General features: G+C 61.5%; 3 protein-coding genes across 3 annotated transcripts; all 3 read right to left on the reverse strand.

Annotated features, from left to right (window-relative positions):
- Positions 1 to 1,722: 1,722 nt before the first annotated feature.
- NTRK1 (neurotrophic receptor tyrosine kinase 1) lies at positions 1,723 to 8,949 on the reverse strand (the record flags this gene model as incomplete). Its single annotated transcript, XM_079547656.1, has 17 exons — positions 1,723 to 1,908; positions 2,059 to 2,217; positions 2,382 to 2,622; positions 3,552 to 3,724; positions 3,788 to 3,918; positions 4,007 to 4,153; positions 4,454 to 4,556; positions 4,830 to 4,888; positions 5,036 to 5,053; positions 5,252 to 5,581; positions 5,695 to 5,821; positions 5,922 to 6,067; positions 6,153 to 6,307; positions 6,630 to 6,698; positions 7,165 to 7,236; positions 7,313 to 7,387; positions 8,768 to 8,949. The coding sequence occupies 17 exons, from the start codon at positions 8,947 to 8,949 to the stop codon at positions 1,723 to 1,725; spliced, it is 2,373 nt and encodes a 790-aa protein (XP_079403782.1).
- A 1,350-nt stretch (positions 8,950 to 10,299) lies between these two features.
- Positions 10,300 to 18,971, reverse strand: INSRR (insulin receptor related receptor; the record flags this gene model as incomplete). Its single annotated transcript, XM_079547591.1, has 22 exons — positions 10,300 to 10,564; positions 10,712 to 10,846; positions 10,920 to 11,049; positions 11,207 to 11,366; positions 11,470 to 11,580; positions 11,658 to 11,887; positions 12,006 to 12,076; positions 12,226 to 12,334; positions 12,605 to 12,770; positions 12,846 to 12,982; positions 13,329 to 13,594; positions 13,695 to 13,736; positions 13,839 to 14,028; positions 14,141 to 14,308; positions 14,383 to 14,621; positions 14,755 to 14,881; positions 14,953 to 15,167; positions 15,243 to 15,387; positions 15,536 to 15,678; positions 15,761 to 16,073; positions 16,856 to 17,407; positions 18,884 to 18,971. The coding sequence occupies 22 exons, from the start codon at positions 18,969 to 18,971 to the stop codon at positions 10,300 to 10,302; spliced, it is 4,002 nt and encodes a 1,333-aa protein (XP_079403717.1).
- A 730-nt stretch (positions 18,972 to 19,701) lies between these two features.
- LOC306956278 (death-associated protein kinase 2-like) lies at positions 19,702 to 22,389 on the reverse strand (the record flags this gene model as incomplete). The annotated part of the gene is made up of 13 exons (XM_079547640.1): positions 19,702 to 19,782; positions 19,903 to 20,010; positions 20,197 to 20,286; positions 20,389 to 20,434; positions 20,533 to 20,685; positions 20,788 to 20,814; positions 20,899 to 20,947; positions 21,128 to 21,257; positions 21,370 to 21,508; positions 21,595 to 21,816; positions 21,907 to 21,968; positions 22,088 to 22,128; positions 22,203 to 22,389. 13 exons carry the CDS (start codon positions 22,387 to 22,389, stop codon positions 19,702 to 19,704), a joined length of 1,335 nt encoding a protein of 444 aa, XP_079403766.1.
- Positions 22,390 to 24,789: the final 2,400 nt, after the last annotated feature.

The raw sequence follows: 24,789 nt of genomic DNA on the forward strand, positions 1-24,789 counted from the left end.
TCAAACACGTGGTGCTCTCATATTGCCGCGCTCAGGTCCTTTTTGGGGGCAGTTTGGTCTTTTTGCTGTGCTTGGACAGCGCGTGGCCGCTGCTTCCCCTCTGTGGGAACAGTATTGACCGAAGAGGCAATTTGCAGTGCAGCGCTGGAAAAGCTCACAGTTGTAATCTTGTTCCTTCCTCAAATTAGATAAGAGGGAAAAGCCCATAAATCAGCGCAGGCAGAGATTAGAGAACCCCAAGGAAGGAGGGCACTCTCCTCTGGTCATGCATAAGTGGGGGCACTGCCACCAATTCATGAATAAGGGCTGCATGTGGGGCACCGCTTGGCCCCCCCTGGGTCCCAGCAGAGCTCTGGGGTTTAAAAAGGGGACAGGAACCACAGCCCCACTGCAAAGCAGCTGTTGGCACACCTGCATGGCAGCCCCAAGGCTCGCTGCCTCAGTTTCCCCATTGGCTCAGGGCTGGCATTGGGTGTCACCCATTTTGCTGGCTGCCGCATCCTACCCTGGGGTTGGCAGCTGGTGTTGTGCCCTCTGCAGGGAGGGGATGGCAGGGGCTGAGGTTCGTGCCAGGGACACTGAGGAAGGCTCTGGTTTCCTACTGTTCCTGCTGTGCTGCATGCAGCCCCAGCCATCCGGCACAGTACAGCACCACAGCAACGCACCGTGGCACAGTGCTGCTCCATGGCACGGCAATGCACCGTGCCTCAGTTTCCCCAGGTCTCCTCTTCCCTCTCCTTATCTCAGGTCACAGTGGGTAACAAAGGAGCTGCCAGGGCCCAGCCTGCACTGTCTAATTAGCCAGATGAAATCAATTCTGCTCCATTACAGTCAGATCCAGGTCTCAAACATTACCAAGGCGGCCGGAGAGCCCTGGGAAGGATGATTAAGTGGACGCTACAGGGCATTTGATAACCCCATGGCTCCGGTGACAGTGCGTGGGGAAGGGAGGGCTTTGCCCTTTGTTTGGGGGTTTGGCTTCTTCATCCCTTTGTGCTCAAAGGGTCCCCACCCCACACCTCTAGCACAAGGATTCACCTGCTGTGCACAGCCCTGGGTCAGCTAGAGAGTCCCTGAAGTGCCTCCATGTCCCTCTCTGGGCTGGGGACAACATCCCCCTCACCTGCACCTTGGCTTTGCACATCCTCACCCCTCTCCTAACCCAAACCCACCCGTCAGCACCACCAACCCACGCCTCACTCAATGCCATGGAATGGGGACAAGCCATCCCTATGCCACCACGTCCCCTCTGCTCCCCTTCCCCTGCCCCAAAAAGCAGACTTTCTCCCCAGAGCACCTCCCCCTCCCTGGCACCCAGCAGACACTCCATGGGCAGCCAGCTGGCAGCTCAGCAGAGAAGTAGACACTTTTATTACCGACCAGGATCACCGCAGACTGAGAGAGCACGCAGGGCATCCACCTGGCCAGGCACTGGGATGGGGAGGGATGGAGCAGCCATGACACCGAGCAGCCAAGTGCCCCCCCGTGGGGCTGGGGGTCCTGGTTGTGTCGCTCTAGGGGCAAACCCACAGTAGGGAAATGCCACAGCCACAGACCCCCCCACCATGGGCACAGCTCCAACCCTACAGCCCCCCAGGGGGCTCGCTGTGACAAACAGAGTTTAAACCCTCTCTCCAGTATCAGGGCATCTGTCCAAGGTGTGGGGACAGTGGGAGCAGTGCCGGAGCACTCCGGCCAGCCTGGGGGTGACGGGGTTCCCTCTCAGCCCAGGATGTCCAGGTAGATGGGAGGAGTCTTGACCAGGGCCTGCAGGCGGCTGTGGATGTCCTGGATGCGCTGGCGTTGCTGTGGCTCTCGCTGCCAGCAGCTCTGCATGATGTCATACACCTCGGAGGGACACGTGCGGGGCCGCTCCAGCTCCCGGCCCTGCGTGATGCACTCGATGGCCTGTGGGAGCAGGGGGACATGGAGCCCACAGCCCCCATCCGGACCCCACAGAGCGAGGGGGTCCCTCGCTTTCCCCCATCCCACATGTGGATACGGTGCCAAGCCCAGCTCCGTGCTCAGCCCCATGCGCAGACCCCGCGTTCAGCCCACCTCGGTGTTGGAGAGCTGGTACCAGGGCTGCTTCCCGTAGGTAAAGATCTCCCACAGCACCACGCCAAAGCTCCAGATGTCACTCTCAGTGGTGAACTTGCGGTACAGGATGCTCTCAGGGGGCATCCAGCGGATGGGCAGCATGGTCCGACCACCCACCTGCACAGAGCAGAACGATCAGCATGGACCCCCCCCCTCCTCCCCCGGCCCTCCCCTTCCCAAACCCCCACTGAGCGCTCAGCAGCACCATTAAATATGGATGGGGCTGTGGAAGGGGCAGCGGTTGAAATGGAAATTTGAGGCAGGGAAGGTGTGGAGCTCACCCGGTAGTAGTCAGTGCTGTAGATATCACGGGACATGCCAAAGTCCCCAATCTTCACCACCAGGTCGTGGCCCACCAGGCAGTTGCGGGTGGCCAGGTCACGGTGCACAAAGTGCAGGGATGCCAGGTAGACCATACCTGAGGCGATCTGCGTGGCGATTTGCAGCATGTGGCTCAACGTCAGCTGCCCGCAGGGCTGCCCCTGCCCTTGGTCCAGGATCTTAGCATCCGGCCCGTGGGACCTGGCAGGGCAGAAGGTGCTCAGTGCGTATTTGTGCCTGGAAGTGCATTTGGGAGATGCTGTGTGTGCGTGCAGGGAAAGTACATGCATGTGTGCAGCCACGCAAGGTGCAGTACATGTGTGTGCACGCATGGTGGGGAAGGGAGTGCATGTGTGTGTGCACACCCACAGGAAGGCATACACGTGTGTGCACACGTGTCCAGGATAGAGAAGACTGTGTGCATGCTGGGAAAGCAGCCATGCCAAGGAAAGCCATGCACCTGTGTGCATGCGTGCTGAAGAGCACATCAACCTGTGTGTGCATGCATGCATGCAGGGGAAACCAGGCATAAGAGTGCACGCATGCAGAAGAAGCATGCACACACACACACACGCATGCATGCAAACGGGGCTAGTGCACACATGAGAGCATCCACAGCAAGGAATCCCATGCATGCACATGCCAGGAGTGCTGTGCACACATCGGTGGCGCTGAGCTGTGAGGGTTGTGCATCGCTGGGTGCCAGGAGGTGTGAAAGCAGCAGGCATGCACAGAGCCAGGGTGTGAGCGGGCCGGGGGCTGCACACTGCTTTGATGCCCAGTGCTGCTGACAGCTGGGCCGGGGAGGCTGGGCCAGGAGCGGGGGGCTCTGCTCGGCAGAACCATTAATGCCAAGTCCCATAACAATAATCATAAAAGCCACGTCTCAGAGCTCATCGCGTTGGCCACTAAAGCGATGCCTCTGGCAGCCCCCCCGTCTATCAGCAATACCTGGGGGGCCAATCGAAAAGTCTCTGCTTATTCCAGCTGATGGCCAATCTCTCTCTATTTAAGCCTCTCAGACAGCTAATCTAATCAATATTGCAAGGAGGGCTGCATTAGCAGCGAGCGCAGAGCGGCTGTCTGAGCCACGCTGATGGAGCGGGGAGGGGGCGCGGGGCCGGGCCCACCTGAGGAAGCGGTTGAGGTCTCCGTGCTTCATGTACTCGAAGACCATGATGAGGGGCTCACCCTCGGTGCACACACCGTAGAACTTGACGATGTGCTCGTGCTGCAGCACCGTCAGCAGCTCCGCTTCCCGCTGGAAGTCCAGCCGCGCGCTCTCCGTCACCTCCTTCAGTGCCTGCAAACACATGGTGTTAACCTGGCACCGACCGGCCCGGGACCCCCATCCCCAACCCCTCACCTTCACAGCCACCAACGTCTTCTCCTGCTCCGGGAGGAGGTGGGAACACTCAGCCAGGAAGACTTTCCCAAAAGCGCCCTCACCCAGCTCCCACTTGAGCACGATGTCACGGCGCTGCACGTGGTGAACACCTGGGGGACCCGCACCCGTCAGCCCTGAGCCTCTGCCCCAGGAGGACACTGGGGAGCAGTGGGGGATGCTGGAGCCCCACAGCCTTACAGGCGTTGCAGAAATACTGTGGGTTTTCAATGAAGTTGCTCTTCAGCCCATCCAGCTTGCTCTCTGTGGAGGACATGGGGCTGCTGCCCAGGTTCATGAAGTGCAATGACATGGCCAGGTCATCCTCTTGGGCCAGCACGGCTGAGCCTAAAGGGACAGGGGCACATGAACAGGGCCATCAACAGAGGGGTGAGGGGTGCTTTGTGCAGCAGTGCCAGGTGCTGCCGAGCATCCCCCCCCCCCAGCCCCGGGGGAAGCCAGTGCGATCAAACCCATTTGCAGGCTGAATCCATTCCAGGAGTGAATTAGCAGCTGCTGCCCGCCCTGCCTGGCCCCGGCGGGGCCCCACCGCCACCCAGTGCCCCAGGGGGTGCCAGGCAATGGGGACCCTTGGGGACCGTTGCCCCATGGCTGTGCCCCCACCCGGTGCAGGAAGAGGGGACTCACGGTTAATGCCGAACTTGGAGCGGCGCCCGCACTTGTTGAGCACGATGAGCATGACGGAGAGGAAGAGGGAGGCGAAGACAGCCAAAGCCACGGCCACGGAGACCTGGGGATAGAAGGAATGGTGGGGATGGGGCCAGGGTCCTGCTGCACAGCCAAGGGCAGCACCCTTCTCCCAGCTCCGGCAGCAGAGGTGGTTGCAAATCTACTGGGGAAACTGAGGCACAAGGGAAGGCAGGCGGCTGCCTTCATCCTATCTCATCCCACCTCCCCTTGCCCCCAGTTTGCCTTCACTTTAAGGACTGCATTGCTTTCCCACAGGTATCCTTGTGCCCCCTGCCCCAAATCACAGAGCACCCCATTCCAGCCGAGCCCTCACCCCAAAAGTGTGCTCATCCGCTGTCTCCACGGGGCCCTCCAGAGAGCTGTTCCTGGTGCCTGTGTGGGGAGAGGGTACAGGGTGAGTGTGGGGAGGGGGGAACATCCTCACTCCTGCACAATCACTGCTTCCTCATCAGGGGGCTAGCCCCAGTCACCATAACTAGGGGGGTTGGAGCATGGGAAGCAGCACTCTCCAGCACTCACCCAGCGGAGATATGGAGACTGTGCAGCATGGAAAAAGGAAAGAGCACACATTAACCATCTCCACCCCCATGAGAGAGTCCCGTTTCCTTCCCACTCCTTGGGGAAACCAAGGCACGCAGGGGCACAGAACCCCTGGGCAGGGTGGGAACAGAGGGGTTTGGTGCCCCAGTGTCAGGACTGGGGCAGCACATCTCCTTCAGCCCCACTGCGACGCACCGGGGATGGGATCCTCGGGGCTGAAGCTGAAGGGGTTGTCCATGAAGCGGCCCTGGATGCTGCGGGTGGCGCTGCCCAGGGGGTTCTGCACCACGAGGGTGTAGTTGCCGTTGTTGACATGTGTGGGGCGATTGAGCTGGAGGCAGCCGTGCAGTATGGTGGAGTTGGGCTCATACTCCACAATGCGCGTGTGGATGTAGGGCCCTTCAGGCAGCGCCGAGCCGTTGAAGAACCAAAGGATGCTGGGCGCTGGGTTGCTGTCCACTGAGAAGGGGATGCACCAGAAGTGCTGCGAAATGGCTTCATGCAGGAGCAGGATCACCGGCGGGACTGTGGGGACAGAGCTGCCTGTGTCCCCAAACGTGCATCCCCAAACATGCGACCCCAAAGCCGCCCTTCACCCCACCTCCCCACCACCGTCACACGTCCCCTGGGTAGCTTACAGGTGACATTCAGCATCACGCTGTCCTCCGCCAGCCCCGCCTCATTCTCTGCCCGGCATGTGAGGTCCTTGTGGTTGAGGCTGGAGGAGATGTTGTTGATCTCCAGGACAAGCTCCCACTCCGAGAGCTGCAGGGAGCACCGGGATGGGGTGAGCACATCCTGCACGGAGGGGATGCTGCAGGGGGATGGTGTGGCTGGAAGGTCCCCGCCGTGCCCCAAGCCTTGCCTTGGTGACAGATGGTTCTGATCCCATGTCAGGGAGCACCCACTCCCCGGTGGCTGGTGGCTCGCCCCAGATGTGGCAGGTGAGGTTGACGCTGTCCCCTTGGCGCAGCACCACATCGGGGTGCTCAATGCGGACGGTGGGGGGCTCTGCCGAGGAGAGATGAGCTGTCCCCATGCTGTCCTCACCCACAATGGGCTCAAGGTTGGGTTTGGGTCCCCCTGTACCACCTACCACAGCCGTACAGGAGGTGGCTGCCCAGGGCCACGAGCGCGCTGCCCTCCCAGCAGACCAGCGACTGGTTGCCCAGCTCAGCACGGCTCCCGTTCTGCCACAGCTGCAGCCAGCGGATCCCACAGGAGCAATTGAAGGGGTTTCCCTCCAGGATGCTGAGACGGGGAGAGGATACGAGCTGCATGCAGTGCATCCCCAGCTGCATCAAGCCTGGGGTGCGCAGGATGGATGGCTGCACCCGGAGCAGCTTGCTGCACAATGCTGAGCTGTGTGTGCTGTGCTGTCCCCATCCCTGTGCCTGTTCCCATCTCTGCTGCACACACCTGGGGCTGTCGGAGCTGCATATCTGCAGCTGGGTCCGTACCAGTGCTGCCACAGCCATGGGTGCATCCCCAGCCCTGTCCCTACTCCCACATCCTCCCCCAGAGCTATATCCCCAGCCATACCCCATGCCCTGCCCCTCGCCACGGCACTCACAGCTCCTGCAGGGGCAGATGCTGGAAGGTTTTCCAGGAGAGGCTGGTCAACGCATTGAAGGAGAGATTCCTGCAAGCACAGACCCCATCAGCCTCTCTTCCCCAACTCCCCTCATCCTGCATCACCCTCACACACAGCGATCTCTCATATGCTGGGAACAGAGCTGTCACACCATGACCAAGCAGAAGCACATGCACCAGGCTGGCTGCCAGCCCAGCCTTTGGGTGCCCCTTCCAGGGATCTCCATCATCTCTGGGGTAAGTTTCTTCTCCCTCCCCCCTCGTCTCCAGCATCCCCTCCTGCACGGGGCTGCACTGCACAGAGTTCCCGGGGGGCTCCAGCCCCGATCAATGGTTTCACATTCAGCAGCGCAATCCCACACAGTCCCTCTGGATTGAGTTTTGCTTCTAGGCAGTGGGACAGCATCGATCCTCCCAGAGTGCAGGGACAAAGCCACCCTGCGTGGGGATGAGTGCCCTGAGGGGGTTGACATGCATGGGGATGGGGATCCGAGCCCTAGAAGGGGGGTACTCACACATGGCTCAGCCTGTGGGTGTCCTGGAAAGCATCGTCAGATATGTGCTGCAGCCCCGAGTTGGAGATGGTGCTGGGGGAGGCAAGGGCTAAGCACGTGCAGTGGGAACCCTGTCCCCATCCTCCCCACCCCACCCCAGGGGGCTCACAGGTGCCTGAGGTCCCACAGCATTCTGGTGTCTTTCTGGGTCAGAGATGTCAGCAGTGTTTGGTTCTCGATGATGCTGGAAGGCAACAGGGCAGCAGGTGGGGATCAGGCCCCCATTCTGGGATCACCACTGCCACAGCAAGGGGAGCAGCCCTAGGATGGGGATAGGGACAGAGCCAAGCTGCTCCTCTGGGCCTCAGTTTCCCCTGGGCTGAGCTGGCACACTGGGGCCAGAGCTGAATTCCCACTCAGAACCCACAGTCCCGCCCAGAGGGCGAGTTGGCCCGGCCTCAGCCCCCCTCCCCCAAAGCCCCTCTATGTGTCCCCTCACTTCTCCCTGCACCTACGGTGCCCTGTAGTGTGACGGTGGCACTGAGAAGCAGGCTGCTTCCCCACTCCTTCTCTTCCCAAGGAAAGCCCCTTTGGGAGCCAGCGTAGGGCTTTCCAACCACCCCCACCCCCCAGACCACGATGGGGATGAGGGAGACACAACAGAGGAATGGCAGGTGATCTCTTGGGGGATCACCATCCACCCCACCCTGTCAGGCAGTGAACAAAGAGCTGGCAGCGCCCGCAGCTCAGCATCTCCCAGCACATGGAGAAACTGAGGCAGGGAGGCGTGCGGCAGCCGCTCCAGCAATGCAGCAGAGCAGCAGGGTGAGGACCCAGGAGCCCAAACACCCTGGTGGCACCCAAATTGTCACTACACACTTCTGCTCCCTCCTCATCCCAGCACACAGCAGAGGGGGAATGGAAGAGACATGCCCCAACCCAGGCAGTGTGGGTGCCCAAACCCCTCCTGCACCTCAGCTGAGTACCAGCATGATTGTGCTCTTCCCCACGCCGGAGAATCATCCCTCTCAGATCCAGGGGGATGGGGGCTCAATTCCCCCTCAGCTTCCCAACCCACAAGTCTCAGGTTAGCTGAACATCATCATGGTGGGGACAAAGGGTCCGGTCTCCTCCCGCTCCCCATCACTGCCCACTGCAGCATGGGCGCTCCCCGTCTGTGGATCCTGCTGCACCCCAGCCCTACTGGGACTTCATGGGAGGGGGCAAAGAATTGTCCTGAGTCTCTCCCTCACTCCCTGTGAGTCCACAGCAGGGATTCTTCCCACCTTTACACCCCAATAACCCCCCTCCAGGCAGCCCTGGTCCCATCAGTGCCCCAGCATTATCCCAGTGCCACCACCATGTACGTCCTCCAGCCCCACCACTGTGTCCTGGTCCAAATGCCCTGACCCCACTGCCATCCGCTTCCTCATCTCCATCCTCATCAGCCCGTCCCGGCCTCACTACTCTGTCCCGTCCTTATCCCCTTCCTCATCCTCATCGCCAGACCCCATCTCCATCACTAGTTCCCTTCCTCATCCCCATCCCCGCTCCCTCTCCTCATCATACGACCCCATCCCCAAATCCCCATCTCATCGCTGTCCCTCTGCCCTTCCCCACTCACACGTCGGTGAGGCGGCGGGTGCCCAGCAGCAGGGCGCTGAGGCTGCTCACGGTTCTGGGCTCCTGGCAGCGCAGGATGTGGGGCTCGGGGCAGCGGCATTGCGCGGGGCAGGCGGGAGGAGCGGCGGCTCCCGGGGGCAGCAGCAGCGCAGCCAGGCACAGCCGGAGCCAGGCGGGCAGCATCGCGACCCGAGGCCGCTCCGGGACCGCCGCCCTCGCACTTCGTCGCCGCACCGGAGCCCACGAAAGTGGCACCGTGAGGGACCGGCGGGTTAAAAGCGGCGCCCGGTCCGGCCTCCTGGGGAGGGGCCAGCGGCTCCCCCGCCCCGACCCTGCCCGCAGCCCCGCACCGCGCGGCGGCACCGGGAGGGTGCGGGATGGGAGCTCGGAGCGCAGGTGGGGTGGGAGAAGTGGGACCCTGCCCGCTCTCCGCCCGCGCCCTGCATGCGATGCTCGCACTCTGCACCGTGCCCACACTTTGCTCGCGCTGTGCCCGCAATGCCCGCACCATCCCCGCCCGCGCCCTGCTCCAGCAGCTCCCGTGCCCCCATTTGCAAGGGGCGGAGGACACCTCCCACTGCCCCCCCCCCCCCCCCCGCACTCAGGGCCATCAGGAGCGTCCCCTTCCCCAGGTCTCCCATCGCTCTTCCAAAATGTCACAGCGCTAAGCTTCCCTCGAGTCCCCCGTTACATCGGGGTGCAGAACTGGGAATATTGCTGGCACAGTAGCCCCGTCTCCAGCTGTCTCACCTGCTTGGGACCCTCTTGTGAGGAGAGATCACAGCATGGCTGGTGGATCCCCATCTGCCCCCTTTTGTCCCCATCCCACTCCCTGCGTCATGGCACTAGAGCTCATGTGTGCGATGAGTTTGGCACATTCTCAGTCTGAATTCCTCCCCCAGGGCTCAGCCCTGCGCACCAAGAGACTGGGATGGGGAGAAAAGAGATATACGAGACCCCCCTCGACAGACATCCCGGTCTGAGTCCCCCGTCAGACCGCCACCGCCTCGCGAATTCCTCTGCTTTGACGTTTTTTTCCCCAGAAACGCCTCCGGCTCAGGCACCGCAGGGCAAAGCCGCAACGGGATGCGCAGGAAGCAGATGGGACCGGCGGACGGCAGTGGAAAGCCCCGAGCATCGCTCCCCCCCACCTCCACCCCAACCCCCCGTGCCCCCACAGATCAAGCACCGCTCGGCCGTGCTCCGTCCTGCTTTATTCTCCCTGCACCCCCTGGGCAGACAGAGGAGCCGGCGCGGCCCCCGACGCGGTGCCCCGCAGTCAGGATTGTGGGGAGTCTGCAGGGCAGAGCGTGCCTCAGTTTCCCCACCCGCAAAACGGAGCGCCCCACGGAGCAGCCTCCCCTCTCCCTCCCCCTTCCCCCCCCCCCCCGCTTGCTACCTTCTCCCCAACGCAGGGGTTGGCAGTGCAGTGGCTGCCCCAGAGCGCACCCCCTTCCCTTAAAAGCAATAAATAACGCGAAGGGCCCCGCGATGGGGCGGGGGGATGAGTCCGCAGCGGGCGGCAGCCCCCTCTCACAGGCAGCCCGTCCCGTTGGGGAGCCGACCTCGGCCCTTGCGGGTGGGCAGAGGGGGTGCGGGCGGCTCTTCCTCCTCGGGGGGCGGCTCCGTTTCGGCGTCCGAAGGCTCGCTGGAGTCGCGCCGCCGGTTCTCCGGGCTGTAGAAGAAGGAGAGGGTGCGGAAAGCGGGAGCCATGTGCTCCTTGATGCTCTCCAGGAGCTGAATGAAGGATGGGCGCTGGCGAGGGTTCTGCTGCCAGCACAGACACATCAGTTCGTGGCTGCGGAACAAAGAATGCACAGTGGGTACGGGGGTCCCCAGTCACCCCCGGCCACCTCAAGGGCAGCCGGCTCACGGGGGCTCCGTGCAGACCAGTGGTGCTTATTGCCCACCCCGAGCAGGTCTGGTAAGAGATCCCCCCACTCACAGTTGATCGGGGCAGTTCTCCGGCCGCTCCAGGACGCCGTTGTCCATGACGTAGTGCAGGACCTGTTCGTTGGACATCCCCTGGTAGGGCTGCTCAGCCAGCGTAGTGATCTCCCACAGCACCACCCCGAAAGACCTGCAGCACCCAGAGGTCAGCCCGGGGTGGGTGGAGGCTCACCCACTTGGCTCTCCCCGGCCTCGTCACCCACCAGACATCAGACTGCGTGTTGAAGATGCCATCCTTGAGGGCCTCGGGGGACATCCAGCGGACGGGGAGCAGCCCCTTGCCCCCTTTGCGGTAATAATCTGTCTCGTAGATGTCCCGCGTCATGCCGAAATCTGGTGGAGGAGGAAGAAGACGAGGAAAAAGGAGAAAGAGGTGGAAAAAGAATAAGAGAATGAAGAGGAGAAAGACAAGGAAGAGGAGGAAGATACAGAGCCATGAGCACCAGGACGAGGGGACCCATCCCAAGCCCACCCACCTCTGGCTGCCCACCTCCAATCTTGACGGTGAAGTCCTCAGACACCATGCAGTTGCGCGCGGCGAGGTCACGGTGCACGAACTTCTTGGCGTTGAGGTAGGCCATGCCGTCGGCGATCTCGCCCGCCATCTGGATCATGTCCTTGAGCGAGGGTGGCGGCAGCCCGGGGTTGTTCTGCACCACGCACAGAGAGAGGAGGCTTTGGGGGGACGTCCTTGGGGACGGGGTCTGTGCCCCCTCCTTTGTAGGGCACCACGGCGCCTGGGCAGCCCCTCACCTCGGCGTCGGGTCTGAGAGAACGCAGGTAGCTCTTCAGGTCCCCACGTGTCATCAGCTCCATGATGACCAAGGCTGGCTGGCCCTGGGACACGACGCCAAGCAGACGGACCTGGGGAGCGAATGGAAACAGCACGTGGGCAGCCACAAACCCAAGTTCCCTGGGATGTCCCCCCTGCTGCCACCTACCACATGGTGGCACTTGAAGGCCTTCATGACGGAGGCTTCCTTGAGGAACTCGATGCGCTCCCGCATGGTGGCCAGCTCGTTGACCGTCTTCAAGGCCACCTTGGTCTCCTCACCCTCAGCCACCAGCCCCAGTGCCAGCCCCTCATACACCATCCCAAAGGAGCCCTGCCCCAGCTCCCGGATCACCGTGATCTTCTCCCGTGATACTTCCCATTCATCAGGGATGTACACTGCAGGGAGGGGGGTCACCATCACCATCATCAATATCATCACCACCTCCATCCCCATCCCCAAGCAGGGGAATGGGGCAGCAGACCCCAAGGGGGACCCCTGCCCATCCCCACATACTGTCCGAGGCACTGAAGTACTCAGGGTTGACAGAGGCGTACAGCGTCCCACTGGGGTAGCCATCATTGCTCCTGGGAGGATGGAGAGGTGGGCATGGCACAGAGGACAGGGGGACAAAGAAGGGGGACAAAGGGCAGGGGGACAAGAGGCAGGGATGCAGTGCCACCTCCCCAGCCCCAGCTCAGCTGAGTGCAGCCCTAGGGTTCGGAGGGGTCACTACCTCTTCTTGTTGTAGAAGAAGACAAAGACGGCGAGGCAAGAGATGAGCACCATGAGGATCACAGGCGTAACAGTGAGCAGGATGTAGAAGCTGCCGGACTCCTCCTCGGCTGCCGGGAGTGTGTCCGTGGGGCAGGGTGTTGTGGGACCATTTGTAGCAGCACTCCGTGCCCTATGCTGCTCCCATCCCATCCCAAATCTCCCAAATTCCTGATTTAGCAGCATTCTTACATCTTCTGGTGTCCAGATCCAGGAGCACTCCCTGATCCCCAATCCCACCAGTGCTCCCCAATTTCCTGGTGCCCCATCTAGCAGTCTCCCAGCTCCCAGCCCAGCAGCCCCTCAACCCCACTGGCATCCTCCTTGCCCCCATCAGGTACCTGGCCCCAGGATGTAGAACTTGACAAGTCCCGTCCAGGAGCCGTTGCCGGCCAGAGATGTGGCACGGACCTTGGCTGAGTAATTCCCTGGCTGCAGCAGGGCCAGGTGCACGCCTCCATATTTAGCATAGCGGTGTCGGGAGACGCAGACAACAGTGGTGACCTCCTGGGGATGAAGGGGTAGTGGCAATGGGGACATCCCAGTCTTGGGGATCCTCAGGGATCCGAGTCGGATCCTCACCTCGCTCTCACGGCTGTACTTGATCTCGTACTTGAGGATGAGCCCATTGGGGTTACGGGGCTCCTGCCAGCGCAGCAGCACGCTGTTCTTGCTGGCTGGCTCCCAGGTCACGTTGCCGGGAATGTTGTCAGCTTGCACTGGACGGGACATAAATGGGCTCAGGATGAGAGGTGATGGCCTCACGTCGCACCGGGGAAGGTTCAGATCGGATATTAGGATAAAGTTGTTCTCAGAAAGAGTGATAAGGCATTGGAATAGGCTGCCCAGGGTGGGGGCGGAGAAAGGTGTAGCTGTGGCACTAAAGGATGTGGTTAATGGGCACGGTGGTGAAATCTTGATGGTCGGAATTGATCTCAGCGCAGTTTTCCAACCTTAGCGATTTTGCGATTCTATCAACCCAGTGCTGATCTGGGTTGATAGAAAAATCACCCAGCACCTTCCCCCAAAATCACCCAGCACCTTCCCCTCTGCCCCTGGACGTACACTCAGGCATGGTCCTGGCGAAGACAAAAGTGGCTGCGCTGCAGCCCACGGTGTGCGCAGCGTGGTTGCATGCATGGATGTCGATGCGGTACTCTGTGAAGTGCCTCAGCCGCGACAGCACCGCGCGATCCCGCACCACTTTGTCCTCAAAGATCTGGAAGTCAGGTTTGGGTTCGGCTCTGGTGTGGCTTGGAGGTGGTGGCTCCACTGAGGAGGCGTTGGTGGGGGATGTGATGGCCATCAGGTCCCTGCGGCGCTTTGGGGTCCTGCAGGGATGGGAGGAGGTTTGGGGTCAGGGCGCAGGGGGGGCCTCACATGCAATGGGGCAGGGAGAGCCTCAGAGTTTTGGGGTTCTTCCCAGCTCACCGCTGTGGGTACTTGTTGATGGATGTCACCTTCCAAGGTGGCCTGAGATGGTAGGAAATGGTTAAAGAAGCCGAGGAACACCCTCCCTGTAACAGAGCAATGCTCGGAGACCCCCTAACCCTGGTACCCCTAAAGTGCCAGCACCTGGGGATGATGATGGAGTTATGGAGGAAGTTCTCAAACTTCTTCTGGAAGGACTCAGCCTCGCCCTCCATGCGGAGCTGCCCGTCAGCAGGGCGGCAGGGGCAGCAGCGCTCCTCTGCATCCTGCTCCACTTCAGGGCCGTCCCCGTCACTGAAGCGCGTGTCTGCACTGCTGGTGGGCAGCTTCAGGCCTGGAGGTGGGGGTGGGCAGTGCTGCATTTCCATCTCCACCCCCCATCCCAGCTCCACAGGGACCCGGGGATTGTCCCCATCCCTGCATCATCCCTGGTAACCCTTCCACACCTTTGTGGCAGTAGTCATTGATGTAGAGCTCCATGTCCTCGGCCAGCTGCTGCCACAGCACCAGGTAGTAGGTGATGTTGCCGTTGCGCTGCGTAGGTGGCTTCCAGCGCACCACGATGTGGGATGAGGAGTTGGACATGGAGATGACATCCCGCGGCACTGTTGGGGCTGGGCAGGCATGGGGACATCAGCCCCAGCCTGAGGTCACCGTAGGCACCCCAAACCCCCCAGCTACCCCATACCTGCTGGCATGGTGCGGATGTAGACCACCTCGCTCTGCGCCCCATAATTGCGCCCTTCCTCGGCGGTGGTGAGGGTGATGGCACGGACGAAGATGGCATATTGTGTCCACGGCCGCAGGTTGAGCAGGGCCACCCCTGGCTCCTGCTCACTGCTGAGTGGCAACTCCACGTCCAGCACATTCCAGCTCTGTGCCCCGCAAGCATCCTGCCCCACGTACTCTGACACGTTCTGGAAAGGTCTGGCAACCACCCGGCCCCCAGGCATCAGCTGGGGGGTCCCAGCCAACCCCAAGCCTCGCCATCTTCTGGGGCCCAGCAGCCCCAGAAGTGCCATAAAGATGCTGCAGGCTGGGGGACACGAGGATCACTTACGACTCCTTGTAGTAGACAATGAAGCTGAGGAGGTCTCGGTACTCAGGCGGCCGGTACCGCTCCCACTTGAGGAAGATGCGGTCGGACTCGGTGATGTTGGAGATGAAGCGCAGGGTTTGGGTTTTGCCTGTGGAGGGGTGCAAGGGATCAGAATCACGGTGCCACTGGGTCCCCCCCCATCCCCATCCCCACACTCACAGGACGCCCGGTCCCCGTTGGTGCGTGGGTTGATCTCTGCCTTGTTCTGCCGCCCCTTGGTGCCCGTCACCTCCTCCATGTGGTAGATCTCAGCCAAGCAAAGCTTGGGGTTGAAGGCAAAATACATCTTGCCCACAGGGATAGAGAGGACGTGGTGGCTCCAGTCCCACAACTGCTGCAGATTCTGATTGTCCAGGACGTATAGGGTGTAATTCCTGTGGAAGAGGCAGATGGAGGTGATGGGCACAGGCACCCCACTCCCAAGTGTCTTCAGCACGTCCTGTCCTCACCCATCCACCATGGAGTCTCCGCGGATCAGCTTGAGGTTCTTGAAGAAGGACAAGGAGACAAGGGCGAAGGAGTGCTTGATCTTCAGGAAGCCCGTGATGGTCTCGATGAGGCCCAGGCTGCTCTGCAGCTCCGAGGCCAGATTATCTGGGGACATCCCATGGGCATGAGCGTGGTGTGGTGATGGAGCTGGCACTTGGGACCCTCACTCCTCAATGATCCCCACCCATTAATTCTTCCTCCAAGGGAAATTCCCACCCCCCCCTCTGCCCCATGTCACCCTCCCAGCACTCACAGCCTCGACGGATGTTGAGGATGAGGTTGCCCTCCACCAGAGTGCAGCCTGCCAGCTCCTGCGCTGCCCGTGTCGAGTCCACCGTCTTGGTGCCAACCTTGCATGCTTTGGGGCACAACCCCTCACACTTGTGGCAGAAGATGCTGCAGGGACAGGGAGTGGGACATAAGCTGGACACGGAGCCCCCTCCCTCCACTGCCACCCCCCAAGGGCAGGGGTCCCCACCTGCTTTCATTCCTGGTGTAGCCGGGGGGGCACTCAGAGAGGCACTGCTGCTGGTGGATGACAAACTTGGAGGCGTCGCGTGGGTTGTCGGAGACCTTGCGCAGGCTGGCACAGTACTCAGCTGTGACGCAGCGCCAGCCCTCGTACTCATAGGTGCGGGGTGGGCAAGAGGGCAGGCAGTGCCCATTGAAGTGGAAGTGACGGCAGGCCACGCAGGAGCGGCTGTCACGGGGCCGCCCGCAGCCCCCCAGGCATTCAGCATGGCAGCACTCACCCGACGCCGTGCACGCCGAGCCCGCACCGCACGGGCACACTGCAGGGAGGTGATGTTGGCAGTGGGAAAAGGGGATTGTGCAGGGTTTGGGCGGGTAGGGGGCTGGTGGCAGACTGCTGGTGTGGGGAGCAAGGAGAGAGGGTGGGGAGGGGTGGAGGGGCAGATGGAGGGGTGAATGGATGAAGAAGTGGATGGAGGGATGGGTGGATGGACAGATGGATGGATGCAGGGATGGATGGACGGAGGGATGGGTAGGTGGAAGGGTGGATGGAGGGAGGGTTGGTTGGATGGGTGTACGGACAGAGCAATGGATGGAGGGATGGAGAGACACGTGGGTGGATGGACAGGTGGTGGATGGACGGGTGGATGCACAGACAGCTGGACAGACAGATGAAGGGCTGCGTGGACAGTCAGGACAGACGGGCAAATGGACAAATGGACAGGTGAGGCTCACCGCATGCCAAGCCCCAGCCACCCAGCGGTGCCACGTGGTGCAGCCAGTGCTGGGGCAGTGGCCGAGGTTACAGCCCAGATAAGGATCTGTGTTTATAGTATATATTTCATTACCAGGCCTCCTGTTTACTGCAAACGAGCCCGGGAGGGGCGTGTATTTACCTCACCGCTGGGAAAACATGGCAGCTGGGAGCTGGCCTCTCCTCCCGAGAATGATACAGCGCGGATCCGATTACTCCACTGCAGCTCGCTCCCACGCAGAGACAGATGTATGCCCAGCTCTGCCCTCCCAGTGCCTCCCAGTGCCTCCCAGTGCTCCCCATCGGCTCCCAGCACTGGGATGAGCATCCCTGCAGCACCTCACCCACCTTTCTGGCAGTAGCTGGAGGTCCAGCAGCGGTAATCCAACTGCCCATTGACAACGGTCTGCGCACACGGCTTCTCCACGTCCAGGATACCTGGGCAGACGTCGGCGCACTCCTCGGCCAGCTTGTTGCCCACAATGTAGCTGTTGTCCACGGCGTCGGGCAGCAGCAGCCCCCAGTCGATGGTGGAGAGGTGGCAGAGCTCCTGGTTGCGCTCGATGCGTACCGAGCCGCGCAGCACGTGGCTCAGGCTGTGCAGCCCGATCTCCCGCAGGTGCGGCATCTCGAAGATGACCAAGGCGTAGTTGAAGAAGAGGTTGGTGCCACGGATGACCGAGAGGTTGGGGAAGAGATCCCGCAGGCTCTCCAACCCGTAGACACGGAAGAGCAGCAGGTACTCGGTGATCATCAGCAGGCGGGGGAAGCTGAGCCCGCGGAAGTCCTCGGCGCCCGTGGTGAACATCAGCAGGATCTGCAGGTTGCCTTCGATGATGGAGCAGTTCTCCAGCTTCTGCAGCTGTGACACGTCGTTGCGGATGTCCATGCTGCCGCAGACTGGGGTGGCAAAAAGGGGCCCAGGGGCAATGGGATGCCCCAGAGCATCCCGCCACCACACAGGTGTCATCCCCCCGCCCTCCCCCAGATAGGGCCGCAGCGATGCGTGGCAGGGGTTAATGTCCTGCTCTGGCTGTCAGCTGCCTGCGGTCGCTGTGGGCAGCTGGGGCAGATGAGAGCAGCCGTGACAGGCAGCCGGCGCACCACAGCTCCTAGGGGGACAGCACGGCTGCTGTGATGCTAACGAGGTCTGGCTCTGCGGGAGCTTCCCAGGACCATTTCATAGCCCTCTGCCAACCCCATGGAGGCTGCAGCCCCTGGGGTAGCAGCAGTGAGCACGCAGCATCCTCCCACCGAATCGCTCCCATTGACACTTTGCAGAGATAGGGCTATGGGGTCACCATCCCAGGGGCTTTCCACCCCATTGCAGGTGGGCACCACGGGGCTGAGCATCTCCTGCTGTCTCTGCTCCCCTCCAGCAGTATCCCCAGCCTGAAACCTGACTCCGAGTTATTACGGAGAGAAACTCACTGATACTCAGAGAGGGATTTACTGTAAACACCGATAGCAAAGATGACCAGCTCAGCATGTACCCCGAACACCCAAGCAGTGCTGGCAACGTGGAATGGAGCTGGAGCACCCAGAAGTGTGTGGCAAGGCAGCAATACACAGAGCCCCCCCAGCACCATGGGGTACCCTCGGGACATGGGAGTCTCCATCCTGCTGTGAGGCTGAGGATGTAATATCAGCTCTGAGAGTGCAACACTCTGCTGCCACAGCTGTGACCTTGGCAAAGTCACAGCAGTCCCTCTGCTGAGTGGGGGAACAGAAGGAGAGAGGGGACCAGGAACAACTTGGTCCCTATTGAGGGTAGAGAGAATTCTAGGGTCCCCAGTGCCCTCACAGGGGCAGAGACAGAGCAAGAAGCATTCCAGAGCAACTCTCAGCATGAGTTCGGCTGCTCTGTCCTCATTCCCCCTCCACTTCTCTCTAGCTCCCAATGGGGAAACTGAGGCAGCACGCAGAGAAAGGACAGACACACAGTGACAAACCCAGGTATGTGGGTCCCTCTGTCCCCACCCTGCTGGGAGTGCAGGGACCCCACCAGGGGACATCCCCACATAAGCCTCTGGGGCTTTTCCTGATCCAGGATCATCAGAACCCCATGCCTGTCGCCCAGGTCGCATCCCCAGACTAAAAGGTTTAAGCATCATTTTCCATCACTGCTGAGTGCAGTGGCTTCATGGAATCGTTTCCCACAAAAGCAAGCGTTGCCCTGACCCCACCACAGGGCCCCCACCCCATTTCCTCCCCAACTCCAGACCCCAAAGGTCACAGACGTGAGGATTGTGGCAGCGCGGTCATCGCATCAGAGGGGAAACTGAGGCAGCAAGCACAAAGTTTCACCTGGAGGCTCAGCCCAACAACTCCAAAACCCCAAAACCCATCCCCCTCACCCCTCTTCCCACCACTTACTTTCAGAGGGGGCCTGCACCGGGGGCAACAGGAGGGGGCCGAGGAGCAGCAGGGCAAGCAGCAGCCGTAGGACCCCCGATGCCCCCATCCCGTGGGGCCACGTCTCACTCCTGCCCGGTGCTGCTGCAGGCGGGCACACGTCCGGCCCCGCACGCCGGGCACTCCTTGCCAGCACCGAGGCACGCCGGGAGAAGGGTGGCCCCGTGGCCCCTTCACTTTTGTTTTCGGCTGCCACACACAAAATATTTAGCCTGACAACTGTGCGGGGCTGGGCCAGGGCCAGGGCCGGGACTTGTTTGGGAAATAGAGAGGGGAGAAAACAGGGCGGCCCTGAGAGCAGTTGGGCTGGAAGGGGTCAGGGAGTGTGAGATGCCCCCAGACCTTGTGTTCTTCAGGATGATGCTCCGTGCTTCGCTTTCTGCAGGTGTGGGGATTGTGGGGAGGATTTGAGGGCACGGGTACATCCAGGGTGACCCTGAGAGGGGTCAGTCCCAGGGAACAAAGGAGCAAAGAGGAGGAAGAGGAGGAGGAAGAGGATGAGGAGGGGGAGGAAGCTGCTCCGCTCAGCACCCAAGATAAGAGGATTGGGGCACATTTATTTCTCGAATTAGAGCCAAGGGAAGGGCAGAGCCCTCAGGTGAGGGTGTACCTGGGGAGCACAGCAGTGCCCCTGGCTCTGCCCCAGTGGCCCTCAGCACAGCAGCACTGGGAGCAGCAGCTCCAGCACTCAGGTGCTCACATCTGCTGGGGGTGAAGGGGGGTTGGAGGTCCTTCTCGTGGGATTGCCCCATTCTTCTGTCCCCACCCTGGGGGGGAGCTCAGGAGCAGCTGCTCCTACGCCGACGGAGCAGAGTCACGGGGCGGCTGCCTTCCTCCTCCTGGTCGCTCTCACAGCAGCGCTGGGGGCACAGAAGGGCACAGAGGGGCTGAAGGGCAGGGACAAGACTATGGCCCCCCCCAGGGAGGGGCATCCCATGGCACAGCCCCTCATTATCCATTATGCACCCCCAGCATCTCACCAGCTCTTCGCCCTCCGTCCCGGGGCTGCAAAGCAGCCGCATGCGGCACAGCCGGTTGCAGGCAGACACCATGTTGTAAGAGAGCTGGGGGAGCAGCAAGGCAGGGGTCTGTGCAGGGAGCTCTCCCCTCCACTCCCACCACTCCTATACTGCAGCCCAGACCCCACCACGGCCCCCTACCCAAATGCACCCAGCCCTGGGGTGGAGCACGATGGCTTCACACAAGTACCCAAAGGTGATGGGACCCCGCATCCTGCCGTCCCCATCCCTCACCCCCTTATCCCTCCCTTTCACCTTCCACTTCCTCCGGGCGTTGAACTTGCGGAAGTTTTTCATGTTGATGGAGGAACGGCACCGTTTTGCTGCTTGTTTCCTGTTCAGGGGCTGGAGGGACGAAGCTGTGGCATCATCACTGCACCCCCTCCCCACGTCCTCAGCACACGGCAGCCAGTGAAGCCCAGCTATGTTCCCCCCTTTCTATCTCACCTTAATCCAAGGGTGCACAAGGCACTCAGATGCAGTCATTCGCTCCCTGCAATAGAGAGGGCTGTGATGGCAGGGATCTGGGGATCCCCAGGGTTGGGGACAGAGACCCCCAGGGACTGGGACAGAGACAGGCATGGCACTCACTGAGGCTCTTTCACCAGCAGCTGCCGGATGAAGTCCTTGGCCATCTCAGAGGTGTCACTGAAGTAGCGCTCCTCGAACTCATAGGCGCCCTCCAGGACGTTGGAGAGGGTCTCAGCATCTGTCTCACCCTGGAAGGGGGAGAAGCCGCTGAGCCTGCAGGGACACGAGGGAGCGTGAGCACTGGAGATGGACCTGCCACGCTGCCCCCTGTGCCTCAGTTTCCCCCGGCTGCATTTTCCCCTCGCCACTACTCACAGGATGTAGGTGATAACCCCGATGCTCCTGAAAGACAGAGGGTGGGGGTCAGGACTGTCCTCTGGGGCTCCCTACAGTGGCACTGTGGGTCCCCCCTGTCCCTCTCCTCACCACATGTCGGTGGCGGAGCTCAGCGGTTCGTAGTTGATCACTTCGGGAGCTAAGGGTGAAGGAAAAGCAGAGGGGGGCATGTCAAGTGGGAGCACCACACGGGCACCCCGATATGTCCCCAATCATGCAGGTCCCCCTCCCAGTGAAGCTGTCCCAGCTCTTGTCTGCCCCTCAGAGCTGGGGCTCCAGGGGTCCCACTGCCCCTCCAGCCCAGCTGACAGCTCCATACCAATGTACTGGGGGGTCCCGCAGAGGCTCTTGAAGGTGACACCATCCTCCAGCTTCTGGGCCAGGCCAAAGTCAATGATCTTGATTTGAGGCTTGGGCACATCCTTCTCCTGCAGCATGATGTTCTCAGGCTGCGTGGAGGTGGGTGAGGAACAGTAAAATACCCCAGAGCCACCCCCAGGTAGGATGCAGCCATAGGGTGGGGGGGGACACCCTGGGTCAGCCAGGGACCTGCACAGGCACCTTGAGGTCAAAGTGGGCGATGTGGCGCCCATGAAGGTACTGCACCCCAAGCAGGATCTGCTCCAGGAACTCGATGGCCTCCTCCTCCAACAGCATCTCCTTCTCCGCAATAAAGTCAAAGAGTTCCCCACCACGCATCCTGCAGGGCAGGGCAATGCTGGGGGGAGGTCTGGGGGGAGCACAACACCAGTATCCCCCCCCACCCAACTCCAGGATCCCGCTCACAGCTCCAGCACCAGCACCATCTCAGCTCTGCATGTGAAGAGGTCGTGCAGCTGCATGATGTTGGGGTGCTGCAGGTCCCGCAGGATGGCCACCTCCCGTTCCACCTGCACCCTTTCCAGGCCCCGCCGGCTGCCCCGGCACCGCCGTGTCTTCACAAATTTGGCAGCATAGAAAACACCGGTGCTGCGTTCCCGGCACTTCTTCACCACTCCAAAGTGCCCACTGTGAAGGAAGCCAGGGCACGGGTGGGGATGGGGAGGGGGGCACAGCTGCAATGTCACTGCTCCTCACACCCCACACCGCCCTACTCACCTGCCCAGCGTCTCCAGCAGCTCATACAGCTCCTCCACACTGCTTGCACGCAGGGCGACCGCCTGCAGGAGTGCACAGACCTGGCTTAGCCAGGCGGCACCCCCTGGTACAGGCTGCAGGGGGGTTCACCAGTGTCTCCTCCCCCAGTTTGCACCCCCAGGACCCTTCCCGTTGCTCTCACCTGGGGGCTGTCGGAGGCAGCCCCGCCATCCTCAGCCATGGCTGCAAAGATAAACAGACAGAGGGGATGGGAGGGGGGGGGCAGCAGGACCAAGAAGAGCCCTCCCAAATCTCACCACACCGATGGCGCAGCTCCCAAGCAAAGAGGGAAACGGAGGCAGGGCGTGCGGCCGAGCGTGCAGTGCTGAGGGGTAGCACCCAATGCCAGAGGCAGGGTCCCCCTCCAGCAGGAAAAAACACCTCGATAAGGGAACACAACGAGGGAGCACGGGACCTGACGGCTTTGTGCACGGTTGTCCCCATCGATGGCCAAGCAAAGCTGTCTCCAGCCCAGATCCTTCCCCCCCTCCACGCTCTGCTTGCTCCCAGCACCGCCAGCCCCGCTGGATGGCCACTCTGCACAGTGACAGCCCCGTGCCACCCCCAGGCAGCGCAGGCACCCCGCCAGGCACTGCACAGCCTCGGATCCACGTAGGCTGGAGTCTGGTGACCGTCCCCAACATGTGACAGAGCTGTGGGGGCACTGGGGAGGCAGCTTTTGTGGTGACAACGGCACCGTTGTCCCCAAGGCAGTTCTGTCCCTTGTGCAGGGCTATGCTGTGCACCCCAGCACCCTTACCTTTGCTCTCAGCTCCGGCGATGGGGATGAAGACCCTTCGTGGGACGGTGCCACACACTGCTCCGTGCCACTGCTTGCGCTCTGGTTTCCTCGAAGCTGCTGTGATTCCTGGGATCCGCTGGGCAGCGGCTCAGGGAAAAACAGCAGGAAACGCCAAGAGCTGCTCGTCTGCTTCCAAGGTCTCGTGAGAAATCCCCCCACGCTGTCCCCGCCCGGCAGCGCCCGGACAGCTGCAAAGGGGCTGGGAGAGGCCTTGTAGGGTCACATCCTCGAGGAGCAACTCTGGGGCTGTGGCTGCTCTGTCCGCAGCCGTGAGCGCCAGGGTTGCAAACAGGAAACCTGCCTGACCACCGATAGAAATAGTTTAACCCGGCTGCCCGGAGGGGAAACGGTGCAGGGTGTGAGGGCAGGGAGGAGGAACAGGTTTCTTAAGGTGGAGAGAGCCGGGGGGCACCACGCCGTGGGGCTGGGGGTGCTCTGTCCCCACCCGCAGGTGTGCAAAGCTCCAGTGCAGGGCTGCAACCTGGCTCCAGCACAGCTACAGGTTAGGCTCTGTGCAAGAAACAGGGCTGCAGATGGGACAAAGAGGTTTTGCAGGTGCAGGAAGAAGGGAACCCAGCCAGCCCTGCACCCCTCACTGCAACACACCTTGTTGGCACGGCAAGCACCAGGTGCACCCCATGCACCCAGGTAACACTTACGTGGCTGTACAGCCATCAGCAGCTGAACACGCTGAGGGTGAAGGGAAAGAGGGTGAAGAGGTGCTCCCACGGTGCCACCCGCAGCCCCCGCCGTTGTTCCGTGACGTGGCCCCGGCGTGCAGCTCGCCGCTTCCTGCCCATCACCGTGCTCAGTGCAGCATCAGCGCTGCCCACCCCACGGCCCCTGGGTCCTGGTGGAGGTAGGGGTGAGGGCTGGGAATGGGCTGGGGGGGCGTCCCGGGGGTCGGTGTGTTGAGGTGGGAGCAAAAAGGTTGGGAAGCAAGGACTGAAACGGGCACAGAGGGGTTGTTGCCACAATGGATGGCAATGGAGGACAAAGGTGCATGGGGAGCAGGACTCGGTGCTCAGCTCCTTGCTGCGATTTCGGTGGGCCTTTGCTGCTCCTTTTAGTGCCTCTTTGGATGGGGGACCATTCTGGGTGCACACAGCTCCCGGGTCCTCTCAGTGCTGTGTTAAGGTCCCAGTCTGGTGCTCTCAGCCTTCCAGGACCCCAATTTGGACAGGCTCGGTCCAGTCCCAGTGACTCAGAGCTGGTGACACAGCGTGGCCGTTTCCACCCCCTCGAGCATCTGCTCAGGATTAACTTTGTTTGGCCGAGTGTTGGCGGGACTCAGATGAGCCCTGCATGCATACAGAGCCGCTGACACACACAGGGTTGGTTCTTCCCAGAGCTTTGGGTTCCCAGCAGCGCCGTGAGGGTGACCAGGAAGAAACAGTGCGAGGAGCAGTACCCTATGGGGCAGCATGGGGGGCTGCTGGGACCCTCAGCCCGCTCCTTTCTGCAACCCGAGGACAGGTGGCTCCATGGATGACACCCAACCCCTCTTCATCACCTTCAAATGCATCGCTGGAGACAAGGCAGGCAGCATCCAGCCAGGACACGGCACGACCCTGCTGCAGTCCCAGAGTGTGGAGCAGCGTGATGCACGAGGCAGGAGGGGACAAGGGGCAGCGGAGGGCTCCCAGCCCCAGCTGCCCCTTGCACCCTGCCACGTGCTGCAGGGCTGCTCTCAGCCCAGGGAGGTTGCAGCATCTCTGCGGGCACGCACCAAACTGTGGTTTGAGCAGACACAAGTGCATCGGCTGGGGGCCACAGGCAATCTGCCAGCCTGGTTCCACGGCTTCATCAGTCGCAGGTAAGCAAGGAGTTCCCCAAGGGTGGTTCTGCACACCCACGGGATGTTCCCACAGGTGAGGGGATGCCCTGGGATCCATTCCTGCAGGGACACAGAACAGATGCTGCAGGATGAGCCGCTGGGCTGCTTCCTGGTGCGTTTCAGTGAGAGCACGGTGGGCTTCGTGCTGTCCTACAGGTGAGGGAGCCCAGCCCAGGGGTATGGGCACGTTCAACCCCAAGCTGTT

This window comes from Tetrao urogallus, assembly GCF_951394365.1.
Source record: "Tetrao urogallus genome assembly, chromosome: 28".
Lineage (NCBI taxonomy): Eukaryota > Metazoa > Chordata > Aves > Galliformes > Phasianidae > Tetrao > Tetrao urogallus.